The sequence below is a fragment of the Carassius auratus genome, chromosome 19 (assembly GCF_003368295.1).
Source record: "Carassius auratus strain Wakin chromosome 19, ASM336829v1, whole genome shotgun sequence".
In the NCBI taxonomy this organism is placed as follows: Eukaryota; Metazoa; Chordata; class Actinopteri; order Cypriniformes; family Cyprinidae; genus Carassius; species Carassius auratus.
This window is the reverse complement of record NC_039261.1, coordinates 28,907,187-28,933,915: the sequence shown is the minus strand read 5'-3', so window position 1 is coordinate 28,933,915 and position 26,729 is coordinate 28,907,187. Positions and strand designations below refer to the sequence as shown.

Sequence of the window (26,729 nt, the reverse complement as noted above, 5' to 3'; positions counted from 1 at the left end):
GCAGAGGATTTTTTGAGGATTAAAAAAAAAAAAGTTATCTTACTGACCCAAACATTTGATCATTAGTGCACACAGTTTGCATTATTTAAAAATATTAAACTACTGAATCCAAGTACAGTAGGGTCTTACATGTCTAATCCTAATCATTTCAGAATGTTTTAAATATAAAAAAAAAAAAAATCTAAAATGTAAATTTTTGCTTAAATTTAAAATGACCCGTATGTATACGACTAAAAACTAAAAGCTGAAACTAGCATTTTCCCCTTGATGAATAAACAGTACTGATGTCCATCTCGAAACGGTGATATTTGTCTCTAAATAAATATCAGTGACTGTTTGAGAAAGCATTTCTGAGTCTTTATTTCTAGAAAACTACTCAACATATTATTGCTATATAAAATGGAAATAACCTCTGCATATGCAAGGAAACCAGAAGAGACCCAGATCCTGAGAAACACAGGGGTTCAGTGACAGTAAAAATCATGGTCTTTATTTAAAAAAAAGAATTTAGGTATCATTACACAAGATACAGACAGTAACAAAGTGATTACACATCATTGTGGGCTTTTTTCCAGTTAAAACTATGTGTTCACCCCTTTTAATCTTTATACTATAAAGTGTTACATTTCTCTCCCATTTACTGTGTTCATAATACATATTTAGATCTGCACGGCCTTTGGACCTTTTGAATCTGGCAGTGCCACCGCTTTAAACTCACGGAAAAGAATAATAATAATAATAAAAAAAAATAATCTTCAACCTTTCTTCCCTGGGTAGTATTTGGCTCTTTAAAGCAAATAAAACAAACTGAAGAACAAAACTGTCCTCCTGAAGAAACCTTGACTTTCTCTGGCCTGCTCTGCTCAACAGCTGTCCTCTATAAGCCCATAACAGTGCAGGATATCAAATAGTGGTTTGCAAAACTAAATTTGTGTTAAAATGCAGGGGGATTAAGCCCAAACAAATAACGCATATATTACTCAACTCCAAATGGAAGCAAATGCTTTTAATAAAAAAACAAAAAGGTCCTCGAGGCATGGTTGTACATACTTTTACAAGACCACAAGATGTGGTTTTGGTCCCACAACCTGTGACACAGACAAACAGGCAGCAGACAATTGTGCAGGATGAAGAGTGTGAAGAGGTTAGAGGAGAGCAGTGGATCAGCCACCAACAAGACCAGCAACAGGGGGAAATGGATCTAAAGCCAAGCTGACTGCCTAGAAGGCTTTTATGGCACAAAATGTTATGTAAATCAGCCTCCAGTAAAATGAAAAATAATTATTGAGAGTTTTGGCAGATGTGTGGAAAAACTTGCCACAATTGTAAAGCTCTGGTCAAGGACCAAAACAAAAAAAGAGCTACCCTAGGGTTAGCATATAAAATTTGACACTTTAGGAATACCATAGTAGATTCTTCCTGAAATCACTTGGGATTTTCTGAGGAGATGAGCAGTGAAGCGTAAGTGCTCCAGAAAGATTGAAGTACTTTTGAAACAGGGAGGCACAACATTTTTGCTGGTTTGCAGTAGAAAAAGAAAAAGGGATCTGAAAAACAGAAGAATCAGATGTGCAGAGACAAAGAAACCAAATGAGATGAGGGTGTCAGGAAGGAAAGAGGAGGCTTTTTTCCTGCTCCAGGTCTTCCTTAGAAACTATTGAGCTCGCTCAGGGTCTGGTCCAGAGTGGCATGGATCTTGACGTTCTCCTCTTTAGCATCTCTCAGTTTCTCTGCAATGAAAAATATCATAAAAATCCACCGAAAGACAGCAAAAAAAATGAAGAACTGCTAAACCAAATTGTAATTTAACACTGGTTTATTAGAAAAGTTAAGACTTCACTCGTTCATTAAAGAACCATTATAGATGGTTTTTAAGGCAACCATATTAGGTTGCAAATTATATATTTTTTCAATTATAGAGCACTTTGAGACCATAACTGGATACATTTATATACAGTGTTAAGCTACCTCTACAGATCCTCTGTATCAGCATTATATTTGCCTAACAGTTAAGCTTTAATAATTACTACTTGTGAAACCATTCAAATTTATGGTGATAGATACTGTATATAACATTCATCTCAAATATGTTGGTTTTGTATCCCAGTGTTAAAATTGCGCAACACTGGCATGTCACAGCTTTGCTTTCACCACAGCACCGGAGTAAACAGAACTAAACGATAAACCAATTTTCAGAGAACTTGCAGCTGAACTAGAGCCTTTTAATTTTGCTTTCTGGCATCAGGCCATCTATTGAGACCTCAGAAAGACAAGGACATGTTTTTCAGTAGCTTGCTACAAGGCCACTGTTTTTTTTTTTTGAATAGCTAAAATATTCCTTAATGTGTTCATTTCATACCTTGGTAAAACAATCACATTGCCATTGTTTGAATGATCTAAATAGCTTCTCACACGTGCCAACAGCTGTTCAGCCATTTTGCCAGCTAGCTTCTATTTCTAATGGAAATGGTTCTTTTTTTGGAAATGTGAAAACAGATCTGAATGGGCAGCAAGAATCAATGTTTCTAGACTAAAGAACAGGCCAGCTGCCTGCCCCCGACTGTCTATAATCTATAAAAACCACTACATCTGCTTTTCTAGCCCCCTTCTTTTTCACAAAAAAAGGGAGGCAACCAGTCAAATGAAAGGGAATTTCTGATAGTTAACTCTGTTATGAAAATAAATGGCACCACTAGAACTCAAAAGAGTATCTTCATGGATTTTTACTTTAATGCCCCTAGTGCGAAATTAGCAGATTGCATTTAATGGGATAGTTCAGCCAAAAATGAACATTCTGTTATTAATTACTCACCCTCATATCGTCCAGAAGACCTTTGTTCATCTTCAGAGAAAACATTTAACATTTTTGATGCATTCCGAGCGCTCTGACACAAGAATCCTTACACGATCAAGGCTCAGAAACATAGTAAGGACACGGTTAAAAAATCCATGTGACATCAGTGGTTCAACCGTAGTTTTAGAAAGCTATGAGAATAGATTTTGTGCACAAATAAAACAAAAATAACGACTTCATTCTACAAGTTGTCTCCTCCGTGTTACCCTGTAGTGCCGTTGTAGAGAGTATCCACTGAATGTTAAACAATGTATGCAACGCATGTATGCGAATGTTGTTTTTATTCAGATCAAAGCATAAACAATGTAAACAATATTCACATACAGTGCTGCTTACACAGAACAGCATACATTGTTTACGTATGTGATATTCTCCAAAATGGCGCTATAGGGTTATGCAGAGGAGATGAATTGTTGAATGAAGTCATTTTTTTATTTATTTGTTGCTATATTTCTGAGCCTTGATCATGTTAGGAACCTTGCGGTCTACGGGAGCTCTCAGAATTCATAAAAAATATCTTAATTTGTGTTTGAAGATGAATTAAGGTCTTACAGGTTTGGAACGACATGAGGGTGAGTAAATAATGACAGAATTAAATTTTTGGGTGAACTAATTCTTTAACACTAGTTTGTGTAACGTCTCATTAGGTGTAAATGCATTAATCCTATTACAAGAAAAAAAATGCATAAAGTGCTAAATATTACAAATATGAAGCATAATTGATTTAAGAACTTCCTCCAGTTGGCTTAAATATGTTGTGCATTTGTACCAGGGCTCTCAATGAAAACGAAAGAAATTTTGACAGGAACAGAACCCGACAAACAAAATTGAAATACATTTTTTAAGTTCCAAACAGAATCGAAAATTTGAAATGGCCATTAACCGGTTAATAATGTTATTTCATCATTCCATTTAATATTTTAAATTTGCAGTCAACCAATCACAAATTCCAATAGTACGGCATATACAAATGTAATGCTGAAGCCAACGAGTGAAATGTCGCTCAGCTGCGAACTCATCATAGGCAAGTCACCCTTAGAGTTTATCTGAGGATAGTGTGAGATGAATTCAACAGTTCAAACGCATCTGCAGCGCTTCTGTGAATGGAGAAAGACGAAAAACTATAGGCTTACATAAAAAGGAATATAGGCATATACACCAAATATATTTCACTTAAATCATATTGACAGATTAACGAAAGGAAACAATGTGCTAAATTATGGTTCATCGTGACAAGTTCCAAAGTTTTCTGAAAGAAAAACGAAACGGCAGAGAGTAGTTTTCTTAATTTTGCAAAAGCTTGACAGCTTTGAGTAATGTCTTGCTTTTGTATAACCAAGCAGCTTTGATATGACCATCACACCGACACAACATAATTTTGCTATATTAAAGTCTGTTCATGACCAAAATAAAATGGAGTTAAAGAAACAAATAAAAAAAGTTACACTGCTCCGTTGTACAAAATGTTGTGTTCAGCGTGACCGCGCCTCACTGTGCTGATAAAGCCGATGTGAAGGATGATGTTTTAGGTCAATGAGAGTACAAACACACACACACACACACACAAACACACACACACACACATATATAAAATAATATTTTAGCATCCAGGTACGTCGGGAACATGGAAACATTTGGGTTTGTACCGAATGGAAAATGTAGGCCGCTTCACCTTAAATTAATTTGTTTTTGTATTGAGGTTTTTATAGCCTAAACTTTAGAGGATTTGTTCTGGAGAAAAACTAATAACCGTTTTAATAATGTTTGTAAACATTTAGCTTTAGACTACAGGCATTTTAGCCTTCATTATTTCGGAAAGTAATAGGGTTAATAAAATGCGACGTGAGCTGCAACTTAAGATCTTTTTTTTTTACTCTCAAAAGGCAGTCTTTTTTTCTTTCAAGTTTTTGTTTTACAATGCAACAAACATTTTTAAATGTCATAAAATACTTTGAGGTCTTTAAAGTGTTGATAGATGTTTTTGGTAGCTTACATTTGGCCAAAATCAAGAAAAGATGATGCTGTATAGGCATAGCGTGTTATTTGCTAAAGTTAGATCTCTATTTTTTCCTTTTCTTTTTGAGTAAAGAAAATACAGTACTTTATTATTATTTTGCAAATTATAGGCAAAGATTATTGTTTGTAAAATAACTTTATTTACCTGTATTTCTTCCACCTGATACAGTTTCGGAACGGTAATAATATCAGAGGAACGCAGGAACAGATACATTAAAATATTAGTGATCGACCGATGTATCGGTTTACCGATATTTTTCCCGATATTTAAGCATTTTTCCATAATCGGGTATCGGTTTTGTAATATCGGATTCGCCGATTTACGGCGCCATCTTGTGGCCGTTTTGAGATTTCCGCCATTGCAGCCCGGGCGTCTGAGGTGATCAGTCAACAACAACTCAGTGCACAGGTAAAGTATATGTTCTACTTGGTTTGCTTTAATTAATCAACTTTATTTAACATAACAGACATGCACAAATGAGATCTGAGACATAAATTCCTGATATAGTTAATTTATGCAGCTTGTTTCTAAACAATTGAGACGAACTCATCGAGTTACGTAGTGTTCGTCATGCCCTGCTCCAATAAAGACGTATCTTTAAATGAATTAAATAAAACAGACATGAATGAGTGCATGTTAAAAATAAAAAAAAATGTTTTTTTTATTCTTTTATTATGTGTTTTATGTTCTGTCGCTGTTATTCTGTTGTACTGCGGAGCTTCTGTCACGAAAACAAATTCCTCGTACGCTATGTGTAAACATACCTGGCAATAAAGCTCATTCTGATTCTGATTCTGAAAAGCGTTGAATTTAATTCTCTATCTGTTGTATTTGCTCACCATTAGTCTAGAAGAGAAAGTTCGTTCATATTGCTTAGCAACTGACGGATGATCTGGAGGCTTAAGCACGGCCACTGAATGAAACTTTTGACAAGATTATCTTGTTTAAACACCCTAGATTATATTTTAATTTACTACATAACAATTATTTCGCTAATACACATATAAATATAGCCTACCGCTTTGTGGAAATTAATTATTTATTATCTCCATGCGCGATCGCGGTTGATTAAGTTATAGTCAAACAGCACTTTGTCAGTTGGCATTTCATGATTAAACATTAGATTAAATTTAGATCATAAAATGCCAACTGACAAGTGCTGTTTAACTTTATATAGTCTCGGGAAAAAAAGTTCGTTCATATTGCTCAGCACCTGACTGTGTGGATGATCAGGAAGCCTCAAGCAATGCCACTGAATGAAACTTTTGACAAGATTATCTTGTTTAAACACACTAGATTATATTATCATTTACTACATAACAATTATTTCGCTAATACACATATACATATACCGCTTTGTGGAAATTAATTATTTATTATCTCCATGCGCGATCGCGGTTGATTAAATTATAGTCAAACAGCACTTTGTCAGTTGGCATTTCATGATCTAACGTTAGATTGAATCTAGATCATAAAATGCCAACTGACAAGTGCTGTTTAACTTTATATAGTCTCGGGATAAAAGTTCGTTCATATTGCTCAGCACCTGACTGGGTTGATGATCAGGAAGCCTCATGCACGGCCACTGCATGAAATTTTTGAAGGAAGCAGGCTTACAGGGCAGAATGCTGAAAGACTCTGTTTTCTACACTAAAACCTAGTTCTGCTTAACTGGGAGTATTAAGTTACACTACTAAATAGCTATGCACTCCTAAATAGCCCTCCCGCCCCCACCAATATGTTAGAATCATTTTTGTGCTTTATTTTTTTACCTGTTTTTATTTTTTTACCTCATCAAAGCTTTTATTTTAAAACAAAGACACTTGCACTTGCACAGTGCACTTAAATTTTTTGGACTCAGACCCCTCTATTTATTTGTGTATAAATATAAAGTTTTTTTTGTATGCAAGGAAGGAGTGATTGTTATAAATAAAATGTTTTTTTTCAGCTCATTTGTGTTGTAATAATTGTCAGAAACAGAAGTATAACAGTAAATAAATATCGGTTCTGCATATCGGTTATCGGGTACATAAACATGCAAATAATCGGTATCGGTTATAAAAAAATCAATATCGGTCGATCACTATAAAATATCGATTCTGCGTTTAGTAAAAGTTTTTTTTTCTTTAAGCCCTGATTTGTACACAATCTCTTTTTGAATCCCCCCCCCCAGAGCTTCAAATAGATCAACAGTGATATTATTACCCATAGCTCAAACTTATGATTAACCAGAATTAGTGAAAGATTTTTTTCACGCTTATTAGATATTATTCATGTGCAATCCAAATCTGGTTAACTCTTGATTGCCCATCACCAGCCCATTGTAATAAAGAGAGTCAAGCAGACATTCAAAAAAAGAGCAGAGCTTTTTTTTCCTTCCTTCAATAAACATGGACACAACAAGGCATGAAAAATACAGCAAAGGTCACAAGAGAGAGAGACAAACAACAAGTCTCTAAATAGAATAGAGAATAGAGTAGATAAGAGATCAGATGAGAACAGACATAAGAGGAAGATGTCGGAGGCAGAAAATGAATACCTAAAGAACAGGAATTCAGAAACAGAACGGGGCTTAAATAGAGAATCTGAAACTACAGACACGAGCGCATAGAAAAACACATGAAAACAAGTGTACACAGGAGACCAGAGAAGTGGTAAGCAACAAATACGGACAGTCAGAGAAGAGGAAGAAGAAGAATTTCTTGAAGTCACAGTCAGCTGCGGAACAGTCCAGAAACCCTTTATCTGTAAACAGACACCAACGGTGAACACCTCATGACAATATTTCTACATTTCAGAATGAGGAAAGCTCATACCGAACATGCAAGTGTCAACAAATGTTAATTCTTACATCAATAAAAGCCAAAGCTCTTAAAAACACCTCTCAAAACAACAATTTGCGGTTAAAAATCCTTAGTATTCTTAACATGAGCCATAAAAGGGACATATATCGTGGAAAACAGAGTTGTTCAGGTCTGCAACGGTCTTAGAACTATTAGTAAATTAACATATGACCACCCATGTTTGCATATCAACACTATTCAGTATTCAGAAACATGGAAGGAGTGGGTATTGCGTCTCTTAAAGGCACAGCAAAATCAGCCTGTTTAAAGGAGGATGGAGAAATGTCCCCTTTATCTGTAGTTAAATATAAAAACAACACAAAACTGTCAGCATATAAGTTACTTGACGTGCACGAGTTAGAATCACACTCAAGTTATTGCCCAAGTCATGACATCATTCACACAAACTCAACACAAAAGAAACTTGAAACGATGGCTCCTGTCAACTATTAACTCTTTGTGCCTGAGCTTTAAACTATATAGTTAAAGTATACTATCTGAGATTATGAAGCTCAAGGTTAGGTTACCAATTCAGTCACGAGACTCAAAATCCGCCATTGCAGCAAAACCCGCTGAACTAGCAAAAGCAAACTGTAAGTAGCAGAGCTTCACACACATGCACAAGCCTGTATTTACATAGAGGTCATGTCGTTGAGGGCATGATCCAGCTCCTCACTAATGGCCTTATACTTGAGTTTCTGAGCGTAAAGCTCATCTGTTCACATACGGAAAGAAAGAGGACGGAAGAAGTCAGACAAGTGAGAGAGTATGAAAAAAAAAAAAAAGAAACTAGGAAAAAAAACAGCAAATAAAGATTATGAACGTCAAAGCAGACAGGAAGGGGACAGTGAGATAACACTATGAACAGTATGACCAGTGTAAAAAAAAAATAAAAAAAAAGGGATCATATGAAATCCTAATAGAAGGAAAGTGTTAGAGAATGACAATCATACCTTCCAAATCATCAATGGTTTTCTCCAGTTTGGCCACAGACCTCTCGGCAAACTCAGCACGGGTCTCAGCCTAGCAGAGAATCACATGAGCAAAACTCTGCTTAACAAATCAAAATAAAACCTACTGAAAATGTATAAGAAACATGACAATCCATCTAACAATTCTAAAGAGAAAATGTAACATTTCATAATGGAGAAGAGTGTCTCAAATGGGCGCAACACACCCTACAATTCTAGGGAAGGTCTGCCAGTCTGTTAAACAATGGCAGATAGAAATTTGGAAAAGCAATTTTTGCCTTTAAATTTTACTCCTGAGAGAGAGAATTTTTTTAAGACAATACCCATTTTGTTAAAAAAATAAGATAATAATTCCATGCAACTAAGGTTACTGAAATTACACTTGGTTTAACCTAGGTCAAATCTTACCTAGCACTGGATAATTCAAATACTGTTGGCTCTTTGAATTGCTTTTGTTCCTCTTTGCTTTTGATGATAACATCTGCTACCGGTGTACATGTAAATGTAACATGTTTGCAATCAAAGTGACTTAAAAATGAGGAAGCCCTACTAACTCATTTCTCCATTTACTGATACACGATTATAGGATTAGTGTCCGTGGACATCTGTGCTGGTGCTGATGGAAAGGTTTCAACAAGTTTGGCCAGCCACTGAACCACATAAACTAGTTATGAAGACAGATATAGTAAATAACTATAGACATTTAGTACACAAGTTAACAAACTTTGGCAACCCCTAATAGAAACCAAACCTTCATGTGAAATTCTCACCTCCTTCAGCTTATCAGTGAGGATCTTGATTTCTTCCTCATACTTGTCTTCCTTCTGGGAATACTGTAGGGAAAAGACGAGAGTAAGTTGGGGTGGGGTCTTCTGAGAATCTTATAAACACAGTATGCACACCGCACACACACACACACACAGTTCTGTATTTTGGGTTTGGCACCCTTCAAACAGACCGATTACTTGACACTTTAACACTGACGTTTCTACAACAGTTCTTAAAGCGAAAAGTAACACAGCTGTCTGTTTTGACATTAGGAGGCATGTTTTTCTCCCTTTTTTAAGCGAAATCTCTATGCAGGCTGGCTGAGTCCTAGCCTGCTGTTGTTCTGCAAGGCTTGTGACATGATGGCTGAGATTGCCGCTGTGTGCTGCCAGAGCTTTAAACAGATCAGGACATGTGCGCAGGAATGCAGCTGCAACATCAACAAAACACCAGATACGACAAAAAAGGGGAAAACAGCCAGGATTCAGAATTCAAGGTGGAGCGACTTGCATAGTGCGTGTCATATATATTACATACACAGACAAAAAATTTATATAATCCTTTTAATATATTAAGAATTTTTATTAAAATGCTATGGCTGATACCCAATAATCCCTGATACTTAATATCCATACTTTTTAGTCAAATTTACTCAAAAGTGATCAAGAATACAGTTATAACAGTATAAAAAAAAAAAAAAAAAAAAAAAAAAGTACTTATTTGAGGGTGGGGTTGTAGATTTTCTATAGACTGTGGACTTTTAATAGTTCAACAAACATCATCACTTATGCAAACTCTGATGTGCATCAAACAACAGATTTGATTAGAGAAATAAATGAGATCCAATAATAGGATTCCATCTAAAATTCTTCTGTACTGTAACACACAGCATGCGGCAGAATCACATGCAAATGAACGGGCGTTTCTCTGTCATAAGTGGTCTCATGCAACACAGCATTCATTAGCGTAACTTCTGCTTTATTAGTCTAAAGACATCAGAGACCGGTTGCGCTTGATTCTGTAAGAAACCAAAATGGTGACACTTCATTTATTTCATTACGCAACAGTGCTTCAGGCCTCTCATCTCAAGGTGATGGAAAGTGATAGGGGGTCTTCACTGTATCCCAGTGGCCAATTACAGCTTTTTCTAGCTGTAATGGTCTACCGCTGTAATCTGGTCTGACATATGTGGCCTTTTCCTTCAGATGATGATATAAAGCCATACACCAGGCAAAATGTCATTTGTAAATGAGAGCGTTCGTGTTACGCTCACATGACCAGTTTGATCACTGGTTTGGTAATTAGCAAGCTTATATTTGATTGTCTAATTTGCAAGGCACATTTGTGGGGATTGAATCAGAGGGCCTTTGAGGGTAAAAAAATAAAAATAAAATTCAACACTGCAACCAGTCAGAGATTGTGCAGAAGGAAACACACACACACTCCCTACCTTCTCAGCCTGGGCCTCCAAACTCTTAAGATTGTTGGTGACATTTTTCAGCTCCTCCTCCAGCTCAGCGCATTTGCTATATACAGAGCAGCCGTTTTGATTTTGAAGGAAGCAGAAAAGAAAGGGGCACAGGGCAAAGGGAAGACATGAAGACAAGCCACCAGCAGTGACAGAGTAATAGAGATGATGTTAAACACATGAACAGCAGAAGAGAAGCCTTTAATGATTGGCTGGGAGGGAAGGTTCACTTAAAAATAATACGGTCGTTTCCTTGACCTCATGTCATTTAAAACTAATATTACTTCCTTTCATCTGAAGACACAAAAATATGATATTTTGCAGCCCTGCTTAAACATGAGCATACAATGAGAGATTTAGGAGCTCTAAAAATGACAAAAGATTTGATTAAATAAATGCATCCTTGGTGGAGTTTTATTTTTATTTTTTATGTTGACTTTCAGCTAAATCATTTAAAATGCGGTGCCTGAATGGCTTTTGAATTTGTGTCAAGGTAAATAGTACACATGGCATAAACAACTTTTTTAGTACTTGTCATTTTTGGAGCTTGAAAGCCCACATCATCATATGAAAAACAGGAAAATCTGCAAACTATCTTCTTACAGTAGTTACACAGAAGAATCATAAGCGTTTCAAAACAACATTAAAGAAATTATTTATCCAAAAATTGAAATTATTTACTAAAGTGTGTAAATGTAGTGTATTTGTGTTGTCTTCCTATGCCAAAAGTGCTTGGTTTTGGACTTATTGCACATATGGAACATCTAGTAACCCTCAGTTTATTTGATTCTGTGTGGTGATGTGTGCAGAGTTTGTGTGTCAAGGAAGCAAAACTAGTGCGATCCTAAAACTGAAAGCTGTCATGAGCCGTTCTGAACAGTTTGTTTTGGAACATGGACACATAGGTTTTGGCTTTAGGCAGAGAAGACATAAAAACGCACAGCGACTGAAGCGTGTTACATGCACATCATTCCACTATCAAGGAAACAACTCATGCAACTTAAGCAAAAATTATATCTTGAAGTGCATGGTTAGAGGAGTGGGCAGAAGGTGGAAAGATGGAGGGATAGGGTGGAAAGATGAAGCAGGTAAAACATCAGAAGCACAAGATTTAAAAACGGCCAGTGCTGGAGGGAGGAGTCCTGTTTTTTTACTCTTCTTGTTCTTTGCTAGTTCACTTGCTCGCTTTCATTTAAGTATTCAAAATCCAGATCCAGCTAGAAAGCAACATTCTCCCAATTGTCTGTGCAGCCCACGTCTCCAACAAACACATAAGTGGCCACATAACCTCCAACATTTAAACACAGAATTTTGCAACTAGTGTATATATACCTTCTCATCTGAGGCCTGCAGAGACTTCAGTGTCTGGTCAAGAGCTCTCAGCTCCTCCTCCATCTGCTTGACATGGCTGTTAGTTTGAGTGGGGAGGGGAAGGTATGTCAGGTCAAAGGTCACACATGCCCAAACACAAATGAGAAAGGGAGGGGGACATATGAATTTAAGGGGATGGAGTCAAGCCAATGAATTCACTCACACACTCTCCCTCGCTCACACACACAAAGAAGGATTATGGTTATGATAGAGCATTCCTATTGTCATGCAAAATGAGGCATTTTCTCACGGTGAGAGAACAATGAATTTTAATAGGACTAAATGGACATTAAGAAAAAAATATGAGCTAAAGGAGGACAGTATGTGTGGTCTGTACTTAGAATAAATGTGTTTGATTATGTATATTTTGAATCGGAGATTAACCTCTCAGCAAGCTCTGCTCTCTCCTCTGTACGCTCCAACTCTCCCTCAACGATCACCAGCTTACGTGCCACCTGTAACACGTCAATAATTCATTGTCAATATTTTGTCATAACTTTGAATGTTAACTTTATGTAACATTAAATCTAACTTTGAGGAAGATGGTGTAGTTAAATTAGCCATCAAAGAGGTTTCTGTGAATTGTAATAAAGCTGATAATAATTATTAAATAATTATAGTAATATAAATTACGTGAAGAATATTCTTTTTAATTTTGCCTTGGCAACTGAAGTAACGCTTGGGTTAATATACCAATGACTAAACCAGAAAAATAAAAATGTTTTCATTAAATTAAAAATAATATCAAATTAAAACCCTAATAAAAATAAAAAAATAAATTGAAAAAAAAAAAAACAGCAAACAAATAAATAAATTCAAATATTAATAAAACGTTTACAGTAACACTGGTTAAATTACCTCCTCATATTTGCGGTCGGCCTCCTCAGCAATGTGCTTGGCCTCCTTGAGTTGGATCTCCTGGAGCTCCATCTTCTCCTCATCCTTCAGAGCCCTGTTCTCAATCACCTTCATCCCTCTATTCCATAGAGAGGGAGAATTAAACGGAAATAGGGCAAGTTAGGGTGGGAAGAATGAGGATGCATCACTCTGAATGCGTATGCCTGACTAGGGCACACTTACCTCTCGCTCTCATCTGCGGCCTTCTCCGCTTCCTCCAGCTTCTGCAGGGCTGTGGCCAGTCTCTCCTGAGCACGATCCAACTCTTCCTCAACGAGCTGGATACGCCTGTTCAGAGAGGCCACCTCTGCCTCAGCCTACAATGCAAACATGACAAAACGACAGGAGATTAGTACAGATACACTATTCCACTGAACTCCAAGGGCCACACGGGGAGCGTGATGCGAGATAAGAAACAGGAAGATGAGGAAACACCGGGATAATCTAAGAACCAAGACGACTTGGCGACAAACGTGGAGTCAAAACTGGAAACAATGAGGCAATGGAAAAATGACATGTGGTGGAATCATCTGGGAGCTTCTGCTTAAGCAGATCACCACTATGTTTGCAATGGGTAATTATTTTGTGATGAGTGAGTGTGTAGAGTGACTAAAATTGTTTAAGCAAGGTGGCACTACAAACAATGCTCTGACTAAGGATAGGGATTACTCAAATAATTGTTCCAAACATAATTTTATCATGGAACATTTCACACTCTTTGAGTTATGGACATGAATGCTGGTTTAAGTCGTGGCCTAGTGGTTAGAGACTTTGACTCCTAAACCTAGGGTTGTGGGTTCGAGTCTCGGCTGGCAATATCACGACTTAGGTGCCCATCAGCAAGGGACCGAACCCCCAGCTGCTCCCCGGGCAACGCAACATAAATGGCTGCCCACTGCTCCGGGTGTGTGTTCGCAGTGTGTGTGTTCACTGTTGTGTGTGTGCACTTTGGATGGGTAAAATGCAGAGCATGAATTCTGAGTATGGGTCACCATACTTAGGTGAATGTAACGTCACTCACATTAAAACATGTTGCTTACTGAAGAAATGTGCACTATGACTTTCTAATGTTCAACCAGTGGACGGAAAAGAGACATAGCGGTGGGCCTTTTTGATCTGATAAGCAGTCATTCAGTCAGTCATTCAGTCAGTCATTCACCATTGCACCTTCCTAGCCACACCCTAGCAACCATATAAGAATCAAAAACATCATGGGCATGGGCTTTTGAGCGTACTCTTGGGACTTAATATGTACCTAGACTCTTTAAAACACGTCAAAATCTCTTCAGACTGAATTAATTACAAGGTTATCAGTTTAATTCTAGCAGCAATATCTGAAATGGCTATTAGTATTGTCAGAAACTACAAATCTTTTTTGTATGGGTAGCAATTGTTTCATTCATTAGAACGACTGAATAAGGAATGGCACTTCTACAAGTTTATAGAAATTAATTAACATTTTAATAAAAAACTGAAGATGTACATGGTTTATACAGAAACATCGACAGTCTAAAACCACTGACGATTTTACTCTGCGGTCCCGAGGCGCAAAATCAGGTTAACAGTCGTGAGGCCCGCGCCTCGTCAGCTGAGAGACAGCGCTCGTGCACAGCTTCCGGATATGACGACACCACTAACAAACACTGGAGTTTCGCTCCTAATAAGGACTGAGGAATCTAAAGTCTGCGGGGTGAGTTCATCTGTCTGAATGCCAATGAGACGGAAGACATGGTTGAGTGATAAGCGACTTAAAGCACAAACAACATCCAACAAGTGTCAACGAGTGTCTAATTCAATTAAAACTAACAAAAGTTGGCAAATGTTAAAATAGGCTACTAACACAGCCCAATACATGTGAACAACTCAAAGTCCCGAGATGAGCACCTGATGACCCAGATGTTAACGTGCTCGAATGATAACGTACAGATGACGCAAAAGCACTATTTCATCACAGAATTACACAAATTAATGGTTCTATACAGAACCAGACAAGAATGAGTGATTCAGCGGAAACTATTTTGTTACTTCCTTTAGGCCTCACCAGTAAAAATCCAGCAAACAGTGTGAGACTAAGAGGATGAGCTTAATAACATTTGAGGTTAGCACATCTAAGAACGCAACGTGACAGGTCTTCGCACGATTTTTGCATCGCTATACGCCAATATATCTCTAGGTTTTGCATTTATTAAATGAACTGTAAACACGGATAACCTACAAACGAAAATCTTCAATGAAGACGACGAGTCAATTTGTGCATTAGCTTGTAGGTTTTGCAATAACGATCTAACCAGCCCATCTCTTCTCAGACCAGTTGGTTTGGAAAAAAAAAAACCATAGTTGTCACAGACCACCCTAAGCGCATACGTAATGTTTATTAGATATCGAAATACGTTTAATAGGGTTAAAAAAACATTTTGTTCGTACAGGGCGTTGAATCTGGGCGTGAAAGTAGAAACGCACGATGTGTTGCACAAATGCATATGATACAACGTAGCGACTGTGTAGAGAAATGAGACGATTTAAGGTGAATAAATGTATCGGGGTGATTGATACACTTGATTGATACACTTACCTGCTCCCTGGCACGCTTCTCTTCTTCGACCTGTCTCTGCAGAATCTCGGCCCTTTCTTCTGCCTCATCTGCCTGCTGTTGTAAAACTTTGATCTTTCTCTTCACTGCATCGATGCTGTTGGATCCGGCCATTGTAATGTGTTACTTTAGGAGTAGTGTGGACAGATAAATAAGATTCCTCTCGAGCAGTGTAGTGGACCGAGCCGCGAAGACAAGGAGAGAGAAAAAAAACAGCCCAAGGAAGGCACCAACGCCCCGCCAACAAGTCAAACACAGAGCGAGTGAAGTAACGCGAGGATCAGATGTTTCACGCGCTCGTCTCTTTGATTGGACCGAGGCTTCCTTGATTTCTATTAGATAGAAATAATAATGTTTGTAAAAAGAAAATCAGGAACGAGATGTATAATCTCTGCCAGGATGTTGTGAGGCTGAATTTAGCGCGAGCAAAGAGGTGTTAAGCGTTTTGATGTTCAAGCAGGCGTACGGTTTCTCATTCGAATTAATGCATGGGTTTTTAATGTCATGAAGTCTTTCTTCCCTCCCCTTGCTTTTTCTTCACCCAATTTGCTCAGTTGCCTGAACTTTTCCTTTTTTTCGGCTCACTTCCGGATACCCCACCCAGTCCCCAACGGTTTAAGGACTGAGAACTGTGGTGTTAACTGATCCTGGATCAGCGGCAGCGCAGAGTCAGGTCCCAGTGGAACGGGTTCACGGTTGATCTCCGGTCAGCAGGGGTTTTTCTGCGGTCTGCGTAATTCTTCCGGAAGAGGCGCCCTTGTTTTACACGTGTCCTGGCCAGGTAGATGACGTAACAGCGAATAAATCATTGGCATTCCTGGCCACTCCTTGAAATTCAGGGATGAGCTCGCTATTGTGATCATTAGGATGTTAGGAATTTTGAGAAGGAATTTGAGTTACTTTTTTTAGTATGGTAGAAATTATTAGCTTTAGTTCGTGACTCATATTTTTGAATTACCTTCAATAATCATGTTTTGCCATGATTCTTATTCATGGTAGCTCAGTTCTCAGTAGCGGTTCTACTTAGGGTGACAACTTTAAATTGTTTAAAATAAGTTGTCTCAAAATGCTTTATCACTTTTAAAAATATACATTTAAAATGTAAAAAAACTTTATTTATATAGTGATTTATTCAATACACATCTTAAGGTATTAAAAACTGAAGTAACAGAATGAATGATGCTAAATTGAAGTATAAGACCAATCAAAATTCTGCTGTAAAGTAGCTATTAAATACAACAATGTTGATATTCAGCTTGAGTCAGTTCAATGTTGATTCAGTTCAGTTCAATATCAGGTGACATTACAAAATTTGTTAATTTCTAACAAATTTGATTCAGTTTTTAAGCAACTAGACAATAGTGGCAATCATTCAACTCAGTTCAGTCCGAGTTTTGTTCGTATCCAATAGTGTCTGTGCAGTCAAATCAATGACTTTATTGAATATTATATGTCTTTAAACCCCAACTAAGCAAGCCAAAATTGTTAATGTTAATGCAATCAATGAATTAATTAATAAAGCAAAGTAATGTTAACACGATTAGTACCATATCATAATGAAATGATTCATTATTACATTTTGGTGCTTTTCTGACAAATAAAATTAGGTGTTTTGGTCTTAAGTGTCATCTGTAAAACTTCAGAATCAGCATCTGCTGAATTATGTATGTCATATTTAGGCTGTAAACGAGAACAAGGAGTGTAACAAATCCTTTACTAGTCATTACGTGTATTGTTGGAGTCAAAGTAAGTTCCTGTGCTCTTGAGCAAACAAACCCTGATTCAGAGAAATGACAAAACCACAGTCATATATTTTCATGTGTCAATATGTCTGACAGATGGCCGCACTGGAGTGATAACACAAGTGTGGACATTGATAAATCTGTTGTTCGCTTGCCTATAATAAAAAACAGACCAAAATGTTTTGACTTTTATTTTAGTTTTTAACCAATATTCATACCATAATAATAATAGGAATAATTTTTATCATCAATATTATTGTTATTACAACATTAATGATTACACATAATATCAGATATTACATTTAAATACTTTATATGTTATATATATATTAAATATTATATGTTATGTTTGTATTGTTGTAGTTTAATCATTTTTTACTTTTTGTTTAAAAGAAGCAGAGATAAATCAATAATCACAATTTCTTCTGCATATAGGCATATAAACAAAAATAACCAGCATTGGTAGTAAAAATACTGGCAGATTTCTATTATATGGGCCTGCCATATATATTATATATATATTATTTGTGTTGTGTTATATTGGACTGTATTTAGTTGTGTTATAGCTAATATGTATGTTTTTTTTAATTGTTTTTTGTTTTTATAATAACTTTTGAGGAATGGCTATTGAAACTGAGAAATTTGAACAATGCGTAACTGCATCTTTCTGTTGATTCAAATAGTCTGACATTGTGATTTAGATTTAAGACTATTGAAAGATTCCATTCTAGAATTTACCCACTGCATTACATGAGTGTCATAAAAAAGAATCCAGTGAACAAGCTGAAGTCACAGGTCTGGGCAAAACTGAACAAGACTATAGTAATGTTGCGTGTCTGTCTGTCGTACATTGTGTCCTGAACACTGTTTAAAGTATGCCCTAAGCTATGATTTTATATGTTGATTGTAATTCTTACTTCAAAGACTTTTAATATTGGCATACCCTAACAGTTTACTCAGATTAGTGTTAAAGGTAAAGGAATGTTGACTGATCCTGAATCATACTGCTGTAGAAATGCACCGCAAAATCAAGTTGCATCATCATTTCCTGTTTCACCCCTCCCGCCTCCCTTCACTAGTGGGACAGGCACTTTTTATCATGTGTTACTCCCATCTCACCAGATGATGGCGCCAGATGATCTAGATTGACACAGCATGAACCTCCACTCATATGATCATAAACTATTTTTCAGTATGCTTGATATTCTGCTTGTCTTTCATTTTCTCTTATGCTCGACAAGGCTGCATTTATTTCATTAAAATATACAGTAAACAAAAACAGTAATACTTTGAATATATTTTAAATGTGACATTTGAATGTACTTGTGATGGCAAAACAGAATTTTCAGCAACGTTACTTTAGTCTTCTGTGTCATGTGATCCTTCAGAAATCATTCTGATATGCTGATTTTATAAAGAAACTTTTCTTATTAATGTTAAAACAGTTGCACCATCTAGTATGTTATTGTGAAACTAATGTGTGGCAATTTGTTTTGCTGCTGTTTAAGATTTAATCTACTGTGATAAGAAATGAAAAGTGACAGAACAGAGCATTTTAACTCTCACTGAGAGTGTTTTTGTCTGGGCTGATAGAAAAACTGAGACTTGTGTCTGTAATGGCCTTTTGACTTCATAGGTTATAAGTGACGAGGCTCAAGGCTTGACATTCTGACCTCAAGACACACTCACATAAACACATGCTCACTTACATCAACATGGTAAGACCCACTCATCCACCCGCAGCAGCTGGACACATATTTCTTTAAGCATTTGGGAGGCCCAAGAAACTGTGGCAATGTTCTTAGTATTTCAGTTCTACATTTATGGATGTATGCATACATTTTTGCACCAAGGTTGTATCTATCCTCAACCTCTTACATTGTCACCATGATTGCTCTGGACACTGTTAGGATGCTATAGCTCTATTAAAAGGATACACCCACAGATTGAAACCGGATCACTGTGTCTGCTCGGCCTGTCTGTCAAGCTCACACTGCATGATGATGAGTGACTAATTGGACTCCAAATTACCACTTAATCCAACTGGGTTTATTGCAAAACTCTTTTTAACTATGTACGTTAGCAAGACAGTGATAGCTTGGTGGTAAAGTTTTTTGGCATAAGGTTTGGATGAAAATAGATTTCAAAGCAACAGCTGTAATGAAGGCAACCCACGCTCACCCTCAGTTTGGAGCTACTGTCCTCATGCTGCTTGTCTGATTAGCGGTTGCCAGATTCAAAACAATAAATCCTACTTGTATGACAACGTTATATTACAGCATGTCTCCTTATGGTTCTGACATGAAATCTTTTTCTGCTCTCCCTCGCTCTGTGAGGTCAGAGATGATCTCCTAGCCTGTCAAGCTAGAGTTCAGCTGGTTTAGATGGTAAACAAACTGGATTTAAGCTGTGTTTTTTCCCATGTACTGTTTTTTTATTCTAGATCAAACAATACAATATCTCACTACCTCTCTATCTTTTACACACAGTCTTCAAAGCCTGTGGTATTCAGTACATCTTCTGAAGGCCGAATTTTATGACAACAGGTGTGCCGGCTATATCCGGAGCCCAGAACAAAGGGACAGCGACAGGCAACAGATAGACATACTCGGTGTAACAGAGTTGAGCGTGATGCCGCAGCCTTAGTTTAGAAGTCAAAGAAGGAGTCGAGTTACACAATGGTTAACAATGAGTTGCCTTTTTCTTAATTGGAATTAATCAGTTCTTGAGATGTATATTTATGAAAGCATTAGCAAATTGTCGATGTTGATAAAAGCTAGTATTTTTCATAAACACTTCAGAAGAACAATACTAAAAATGCAAGACTCGGAAAAGCTTTAAACCTCTACTAAGAGTCTGTTCATGCCTGGAGTGTTCATTCTTCTGTTCATTGTGTTCCTCTCACAAACACTGATTTACAGCCCTTGCTGCTTAATCAGCTGTCTCAAGGTAGTCATTTTCTCACTGAGGCCTGCAGGCAAGAGTGCGCAGAATATCACCCACACGTTTTGTCATCTCATGTGTGAGTTATGGATAAGTTGGGAACCAAGAACTTATTCGGATTCCGAATAAACCAGTTCAATTAAAAAATAAAATGAAATTAGATTAAATTTAATTAATAAATTAAATAAAAATGGCCTACCGGGACTAAATGACATTCACTTAACGATTCTCAAAAGTACATTTGTCTACCAGTGTGGACAGAATACCACAAAATAGCACATTTGAAATATAAAAGAGATCCTTTATTTAGTGTCCCCAAAACATTGCTACTGAATTCTGAATTACAAGCTGAATCCTGAACGAATGACTCTAATGAGCCGGGTCTTTTCAGTGAATCAACAACATGAAGCGCTACAAGTGTAGTACAGTTCTCGAACAAATGACTCTTACGAACTGATTCTTTTTAGTGAATCGACAACATACAGAGCAGTGTTGTCTGATTCTGAACGAATGATTCTCCTGAACCGTTTATGGAATGAATGAACAACATACAGCGCAACCATTGTAGGCTATAAGTATAGCTATTTGTTCTCAAACGAATGACTCTAATGTGTCGATTCTTTTTAGTAAATCAAACACATACTGCTTAGCTAACTGTGAAACCTGACTGGTCATATGGCATTGTGTAAACACATTACGTGCGTTGTCATAAGTGAAATAAATGAAATATATTTTTTCGATTGTTTAGTTTTTGTTTATATAGTGTTTTTAATATACTATAGGTTTAGGCCAGTTATTGAACTGCATTCATGCTGCCTCTAAAAAGACTGTGAAAATTGTGAAAAAACAAACAAAACAAAAACATTGATGTGAGGAAGTCAGTCTGGCTAGCTGACATTGCAGTCAAATAAGGGGGCAGTGGTGACAGTGTCAGCTGTGGAGGAGTGAATGGAGAGAATGAGAGGAATGGAGGTTCAAGTGTTGCATTAGTGTTTGTGTGTGATTTGGTGCTTTCGGATCATCAATCACTCACATCTGCAGCTTTCTTCTCAGATATCTCCAGTTTCTCCTGGGCATCCTTCAGGGCCTCTGAGTATTTATCCAACTCATCTTCAGTTCCCTTCAGTTTCTTCTGCATCTGAATCAGCTCATCCTCATGCTGGGCAAAAGAAAGAAAGAAAGGAAATATGAGAGTGAAGGAGATAGAAAGAGAGGGGGAGAGAAATATTACCGGTATGAAATCATCCACTATTATACAATTTCACACATACCCTCGTACCCCCATCACGTCTGCCTCAAGCTGGTACATAGCAACACTTTCCAGTGTCTTTTTGCCCTTGAGGTGATGAGTTCAGATATGCAGCTTACCAAAGCTATAACTTGTCTAAATGTGAATATAAATACCCTCACAGGCAACCCAAAACTTTCACACATCCTCAGCCCTATCCCCAACTCCCTTCTCCATCTCTCGCTAAGACTCTGTTTATCTGCCCTGCATTCCTTCGGTGGCAGATCACAGGCTTGCAATTGCTTCAAAGTGCTGGGGTCAGTATCATAGACTTCATATATCAAGCCTTGGTGCTGGGCGCTTGTTTTCCAAGAAGGGTTTTAGGCAGTTGTCAGCAATGACCAGGTGCATTATATATATTACATACTCAGATAGTCCAATCAAAAGCGAAAGTTCTGGCATAATTTACTCCTCTCAAGTTTGGGTTTCTTCCTTCTTTGGAGCACAAAAGAAGATATTTTGAAGAATGTTGGTAACCAAGGAAGTCATTCACACATTCAGTATATCTTCTTTTGGTTTCCACAGAAGAACGAAGGTCATACAGCTTTGGGAATGTTCATTTTTGGGTGGACTATACCTTTAACAAATGCAGATATTGTAAAATGACTTAGATCTTCATCTCAAATTCAGATCGGTTTTGGTCCAGAATGAAAAAAGTGGGTCTGTGGTGCATTAAGCATTCAAACCACATCTTAAATTATTAAACATTTGGTCCCCCAAATTAAAAAGCTCACTGTAAACATCAGCGCTGAAATGAAGCATCTCCAACCTGTCCCATTTAGTCAATATAAGTTTTAGTTTTCTCAACCTTTGACCTTTCCACCTCCGCCTCACCTGTTTGCTTCTGTCCTCAGCTGCTTTCCTGTCGGTCTCTGCTTGCTCGGCCTGGTCCAGAGCGTTCTCCTTATCCAGCTTGAGCATCATCATCTTCTTCTTAACGGCTTCCATCTTAGAGTCTGTGAGTAGGGCTCACGGTACCAGAAACAGAAAGTGGCAGTGCAGTAGATGAGGGCTAGTGGTTTAGGAACAGGAGCTGGTCAAGAGGGAAATGTGGACAGAGAAAGAGAGAGAGAGGGAGTAAAGTGGAGAGAGACCAAACTCAGCCAGGGATAGTGGGAAGTCATTTATATCTTGGGGCATCAGGCCCCGCCCAGTTTCTAATAAACCCCGCCCACTACTCATTATAGCACACCTAATACAGTCATGTTTGGGGTCTGATGCGGCGATGATGTAGTGATGTGATGTTGGTTCTCAGGACCTTATCATAATTAACTATATGTTGTCAGCAAACTATAAATTCACTCCAGAAAGCTTTCACGTACATATTTGTTTTTTTCTTGTACAACTATTGTTTTCATCTTTCTCTTCTTAAAGATCATTCCATTCTGAAAAAATGAACTGGAAGATATGACACAACAAAGACAAGAATGGACGTCAGTGGACAGAGCTGTGGTTCGGCTATAATAAGACAAAGCCACTGTGTTTGTGACAAGCACAGGTGTGTGTGTGTGTGTGTGTGTGTGTGTGTTACATTACTCGCATCCGCAGCTGCGCTGTCCCTTTTATGGCTCGTCAGTCGCCACAATGACAGCTTTTTTTCTAATGTCAGACACCGTTCTATCATTAACTTGCCTGACCACGTATAACAAGGCTTTGGGGAATCACACTTGATGTGGTGAGATTGCCTTTGGAATGCAACAGTCCCAAACACACTGTCATCTAGATGATTTATCTCTCTATATAGTTATTCATAGAGCAAAATGCTTATTTTAGTAGTTAACGGTAAGTATAAGATTTTTTATTAAAATGTAAATGTAGAAAACATTTCTATATTTTTGACTATGGCGTAAAATAGGTTACATTCTCCTCTAGCACAGATTTCACATCATTCATCCATCTGCATTAGATTAACAATATTTGAATTTGAATATGAATAGAAATAAGTCATTCATTTGCATCTTTAACTGTTGGTTCCATTAAGCTCTTGCTGATGTAAAGGGACAATGATGGTGTCAGGTTCTGGACAAGCAGACTATTTTCAGCCGGGAGGAAGGGAATAAGGTTGCAACTCATTGTTCAAGAACAAATAAAACAGATTTAGTTTCGCTGTATTTAGATTTGCTTAATGTATTCAAAAAGGAAGAAGATATATTTTGAAAGTTTACATAAGTGAGTGCTTTATAAATCTATGATAAATAAAGTACCACGCAATTCCTCCGGTGCAGGCAGGCAGTTCACTGCAAGGTGAGGGAAGGCAATTGTTGCACAGTAATACACAGCTAGTAAGTGTATCACTCTTTTTTAAGTGCTCTGATTTGTTCGACTCGTTCATTCAACACACTCTTTTAGTTTAGGACAGTGAAGTGATGGATGAGGTAGTATATGTGTGTGAATACCAGCTATGCTGCTTGTGCCACCAAGCTAATAATACTCGTCTCTTGGCTGACATTGTTTTAGCTGCTAGCCAGAGACAAAGATCTGGATTCTGATGGATATGTAAATGTACACATTAAATGTACATGTTTTACTATTAAAATAAGGATAGAAATCACACACAAATCTGTTTGTGTGTAGCTGTGGAAATGTCTGAGATCTTTGGAATGCTCAATTCTGATTGGTGAATTGCAGCATAAACCCTGCCCCACAGCTGATCCTAAAGATTGAATCAATCAATCAATCAATCAACTTTATTTATATAGTGCTTTAAACAAAATACATTGCGTCAAAGCACTGAACAACATTCATTTGGAAAACAGTGTGTCAATAATGCAAAATGATAGTTAAAGGCAGTTCATCATTGAATTCAGTTATGTCATCTCTGTTCAGTTTAAATAGTGTCTGTGCATTAATTTGCAATCAAGTCAATGATATCGCTGTAGATGAAGTGACCCCAACTAAGCAAGCCAGAGGTGACAGCGGCAAGGAATGCAGCCTAAAAATCCTTTAACAGATTTGGATATTAAAAGCATATTAGTATGTTATGTGTATGCCAGGTTTCCAAATAAGAAAAGGATCTGCTGCCCGCAGATGATTTTGATATTCTAGGTATTATCAAATTGCCTGAGTTTTGAGAACGTAGCGGACGTAGAGGAGTATAATGTAAAAGGAGCTCATTCAAATACTGAGGTGCTAAACCATTCAGGGCTTTATAAGTAATAAGCAATATTTTAAAATCTATACGATGTTTGATAGGGAGCCAGTGCAGCGATGACAGGACCGGGCTAAAATGGTCATACTTCCTGGTTCTAGAAAGAACTCTTGTTTACTAAGCGTGCAGAGCAACCACATACAGAGCTTAGTATCATCAGCATAACAGTGAAAGCTAACACCATGTTTCCTGATGATATCTCCCAAGGGTAACATATAAAGCGTGAAGAGTAGCGGCCCTAGTACTGAGCCTTGAGGTACTCCATACTGCACTTGTGATCGATATGATACATCTTCATTCACTGCTACGAACAGTGGTCATATAAGTACGATTTAAACCATGCTAATGCACTTTCACTGATGCCAACAAAGTGTTCAAGTCTATGCAAAATATGCTATGGTCAATTGTGTCAAACGCAGCACTATGATCCAATAAAACTAATAGAGAGATACACGCATGATCAGATGATAAGAGCAGATCATTTGTAACTCTAAGGAGAGCAGTCTCAGTACTATGATACGGTCTAAATCCTGACTGGAAATCTTCACATATACCATTTTTCTCTAAGAAGGAATATAATTGTGAGGATACCACCTTTTCTAGTATCTTGGACAGAAAAGGGAGATTCGAGATTGGTCTATAATTAACTAGTTCTTTGGGGTCAAGTTGTGTGTTTTTTTTACGAGAGGCTTAATAACAGCCAGTTTGAAAGTTTTGGGGACATATCCTAATGACAATGAGGAATTAATAATAGTCAAAAGAGGACCTATGACTTCTGGAAGCACCTCTTTTAGGAGCCTAGATGGTAAAGGGTCTAACATACATGTTGTTGGTTTAGATGATTTAACAAGTTTATACAATTCTTCCTCTCCTATAGTAGAGAATGAGTGGAACTGTTCCTCAGGGGGTCTATAGTGCACTGTCTGATGTGATACTGTAGCTGACGGCTGGATGGTTGCAATTTTATCTCTAATAGTATTGATTTTAGAAGTAAAGTAGTTCATAAAGTCATTACTGCTGTGGTGTTGGGAAATGTCAACACTTGTTGAGGCTTTATTTTTCGTTTATTTAGCCACTGTATTGAATAAATACCTGGGGTTGTTTGTTTTCTTCTAAAAGAGAAGAAAAGTAATCAGATCTAGCAGTTTTTAATGCTTTTCTGTAGGATATGTTACTTTCCCGCCAAGCAATACGAAATACCTCTAGTTTTGTTTTCCTCCAGCTGCGCTCCATTTTTCGGACTGCTCTCTTTAGGGTGCGAGTATGCTCATTATACCATGGTGTCAAACTGTTTTCCTTAACCTTCCTTAAGCGTAAAGGAGCAACTGTATTTAAAGTGCTAGAAAAGAGAGAGTCCATAGTTTCTGTTACATCATCAAGTTGTTCTGAGGTTTTGGATATGCTAAGGAATTTGGATACATCAGGAAGATAACTTAAAAAGCAATCTTTTGTGGTAGAAGTGATGGTTCTTCGATACTTGTAACAAGAAGTAGAATTTATAATTTTGGCTATACGAAGTTTGCACAGAACTAAATAATGATCTGAGATATCATCACTTGGCTGAATAATTTCAACACTATCAACATCACTCTCTCATGGGTCATGGCAAATCATAATTTATGTTTTGGCATGTTGGTGTCGAATTGAAAGAAATTAGTTAATGTTAATGTACATTCGTTTGAATGTAAGAACAAAGACATTTAAAAAAAATACTGTGGAAGTCAATTGCTACCAGCAACTATTTGGTTAAAGAAATCTTCATTTGTGTTTCTCCAGATTTGGAACAACTTAAGGTTGAGTAAATGATGACAGTTTTAATTTTTAGGTCA

The 26,729-nt window shown here is 37.3% G+C and overlaps 1 protein-coding gene across 9 annotated transcripts; it reads right to left on the bottom strand.

Annotated features, from left to right (window-relative positions):
• Positions 1 to 463: 463 nt before the first annotated feature.
• On the bottom strand, positions 464 to 22,856 carry LOC113120132 (tropomyosin alpha-3 chain). Of its 9 annotated transcripts, none has more exons than XM_026290058.1 (10): positions 22,587 to 22,856; positions 21,498 to 21,623; positions 13,373 to 13,506; positions 13,151 to 13,268; positions 12,677 to 12,747; positions 12,254 to 12,329; positions 9,456 to 9,518; positions 8,668 to 8,737; positions 8,351 to 8,429; positions 7,226 to 7,616 (listed from the first exon to the last, which is right to left on the bottom strand). In XM_026290058.1, the coding sequence occupies exons 1-10, from the start codon at positions 22,698 to 22,700 to the stop codon at positions 7,613 to 7,615; spliced, it is 855 nt and encodes a 284-aa protein (XP_026145843.1). In that variant the 5' UTR covers positions 22,701 to 22,856; the 3' UTR covers positions 7,226 to 7,612. The 9 variants fall into 9 exon arrangements, with proteins under 9 accessions (XP_026145842.1, XP_026145845.1, XP_026145850.1 ...); XM_026290061.1 differs by lacking the exon at positions 12,254 to 12,329 and adding an exon at positions 10,904 to 10,979; XM_026290057.1 differs by lacking the exons at positions 7,226 to 7,616; positions 8,351 to 8,429 and adding an exon at positions 464 to 1,730.
• Between the last annotated feature and the right edge of the window lie 3,873 nt (positions 22,857 to 26,729).

Bases quoted from the DNA above. Each gene is read 5' to 3' on its own strand.
- LOC113120132 (XM_026290057.1), bottom strand. From the start codon at position 22,700: ATGGAAGCCGTTAAGAAGAAGATGATGATGCTCAAGCTGGATAAGGAG. The intron at 21,624-22,586 runs GTGAGGCGGAGG...TCTTTTGCCCAG, and splicing joins CTGAGGACAGAAGCAAACAG to CATGAGGATGAGCTGATTCA. The intron at 13,269-13,372 runs GTAAGTGTGCCC...TCTATGGAATAG, and splicing joins GCCGCAGATGAGAGCGAGAG to AGGGATGAAGGTGATTGAGA.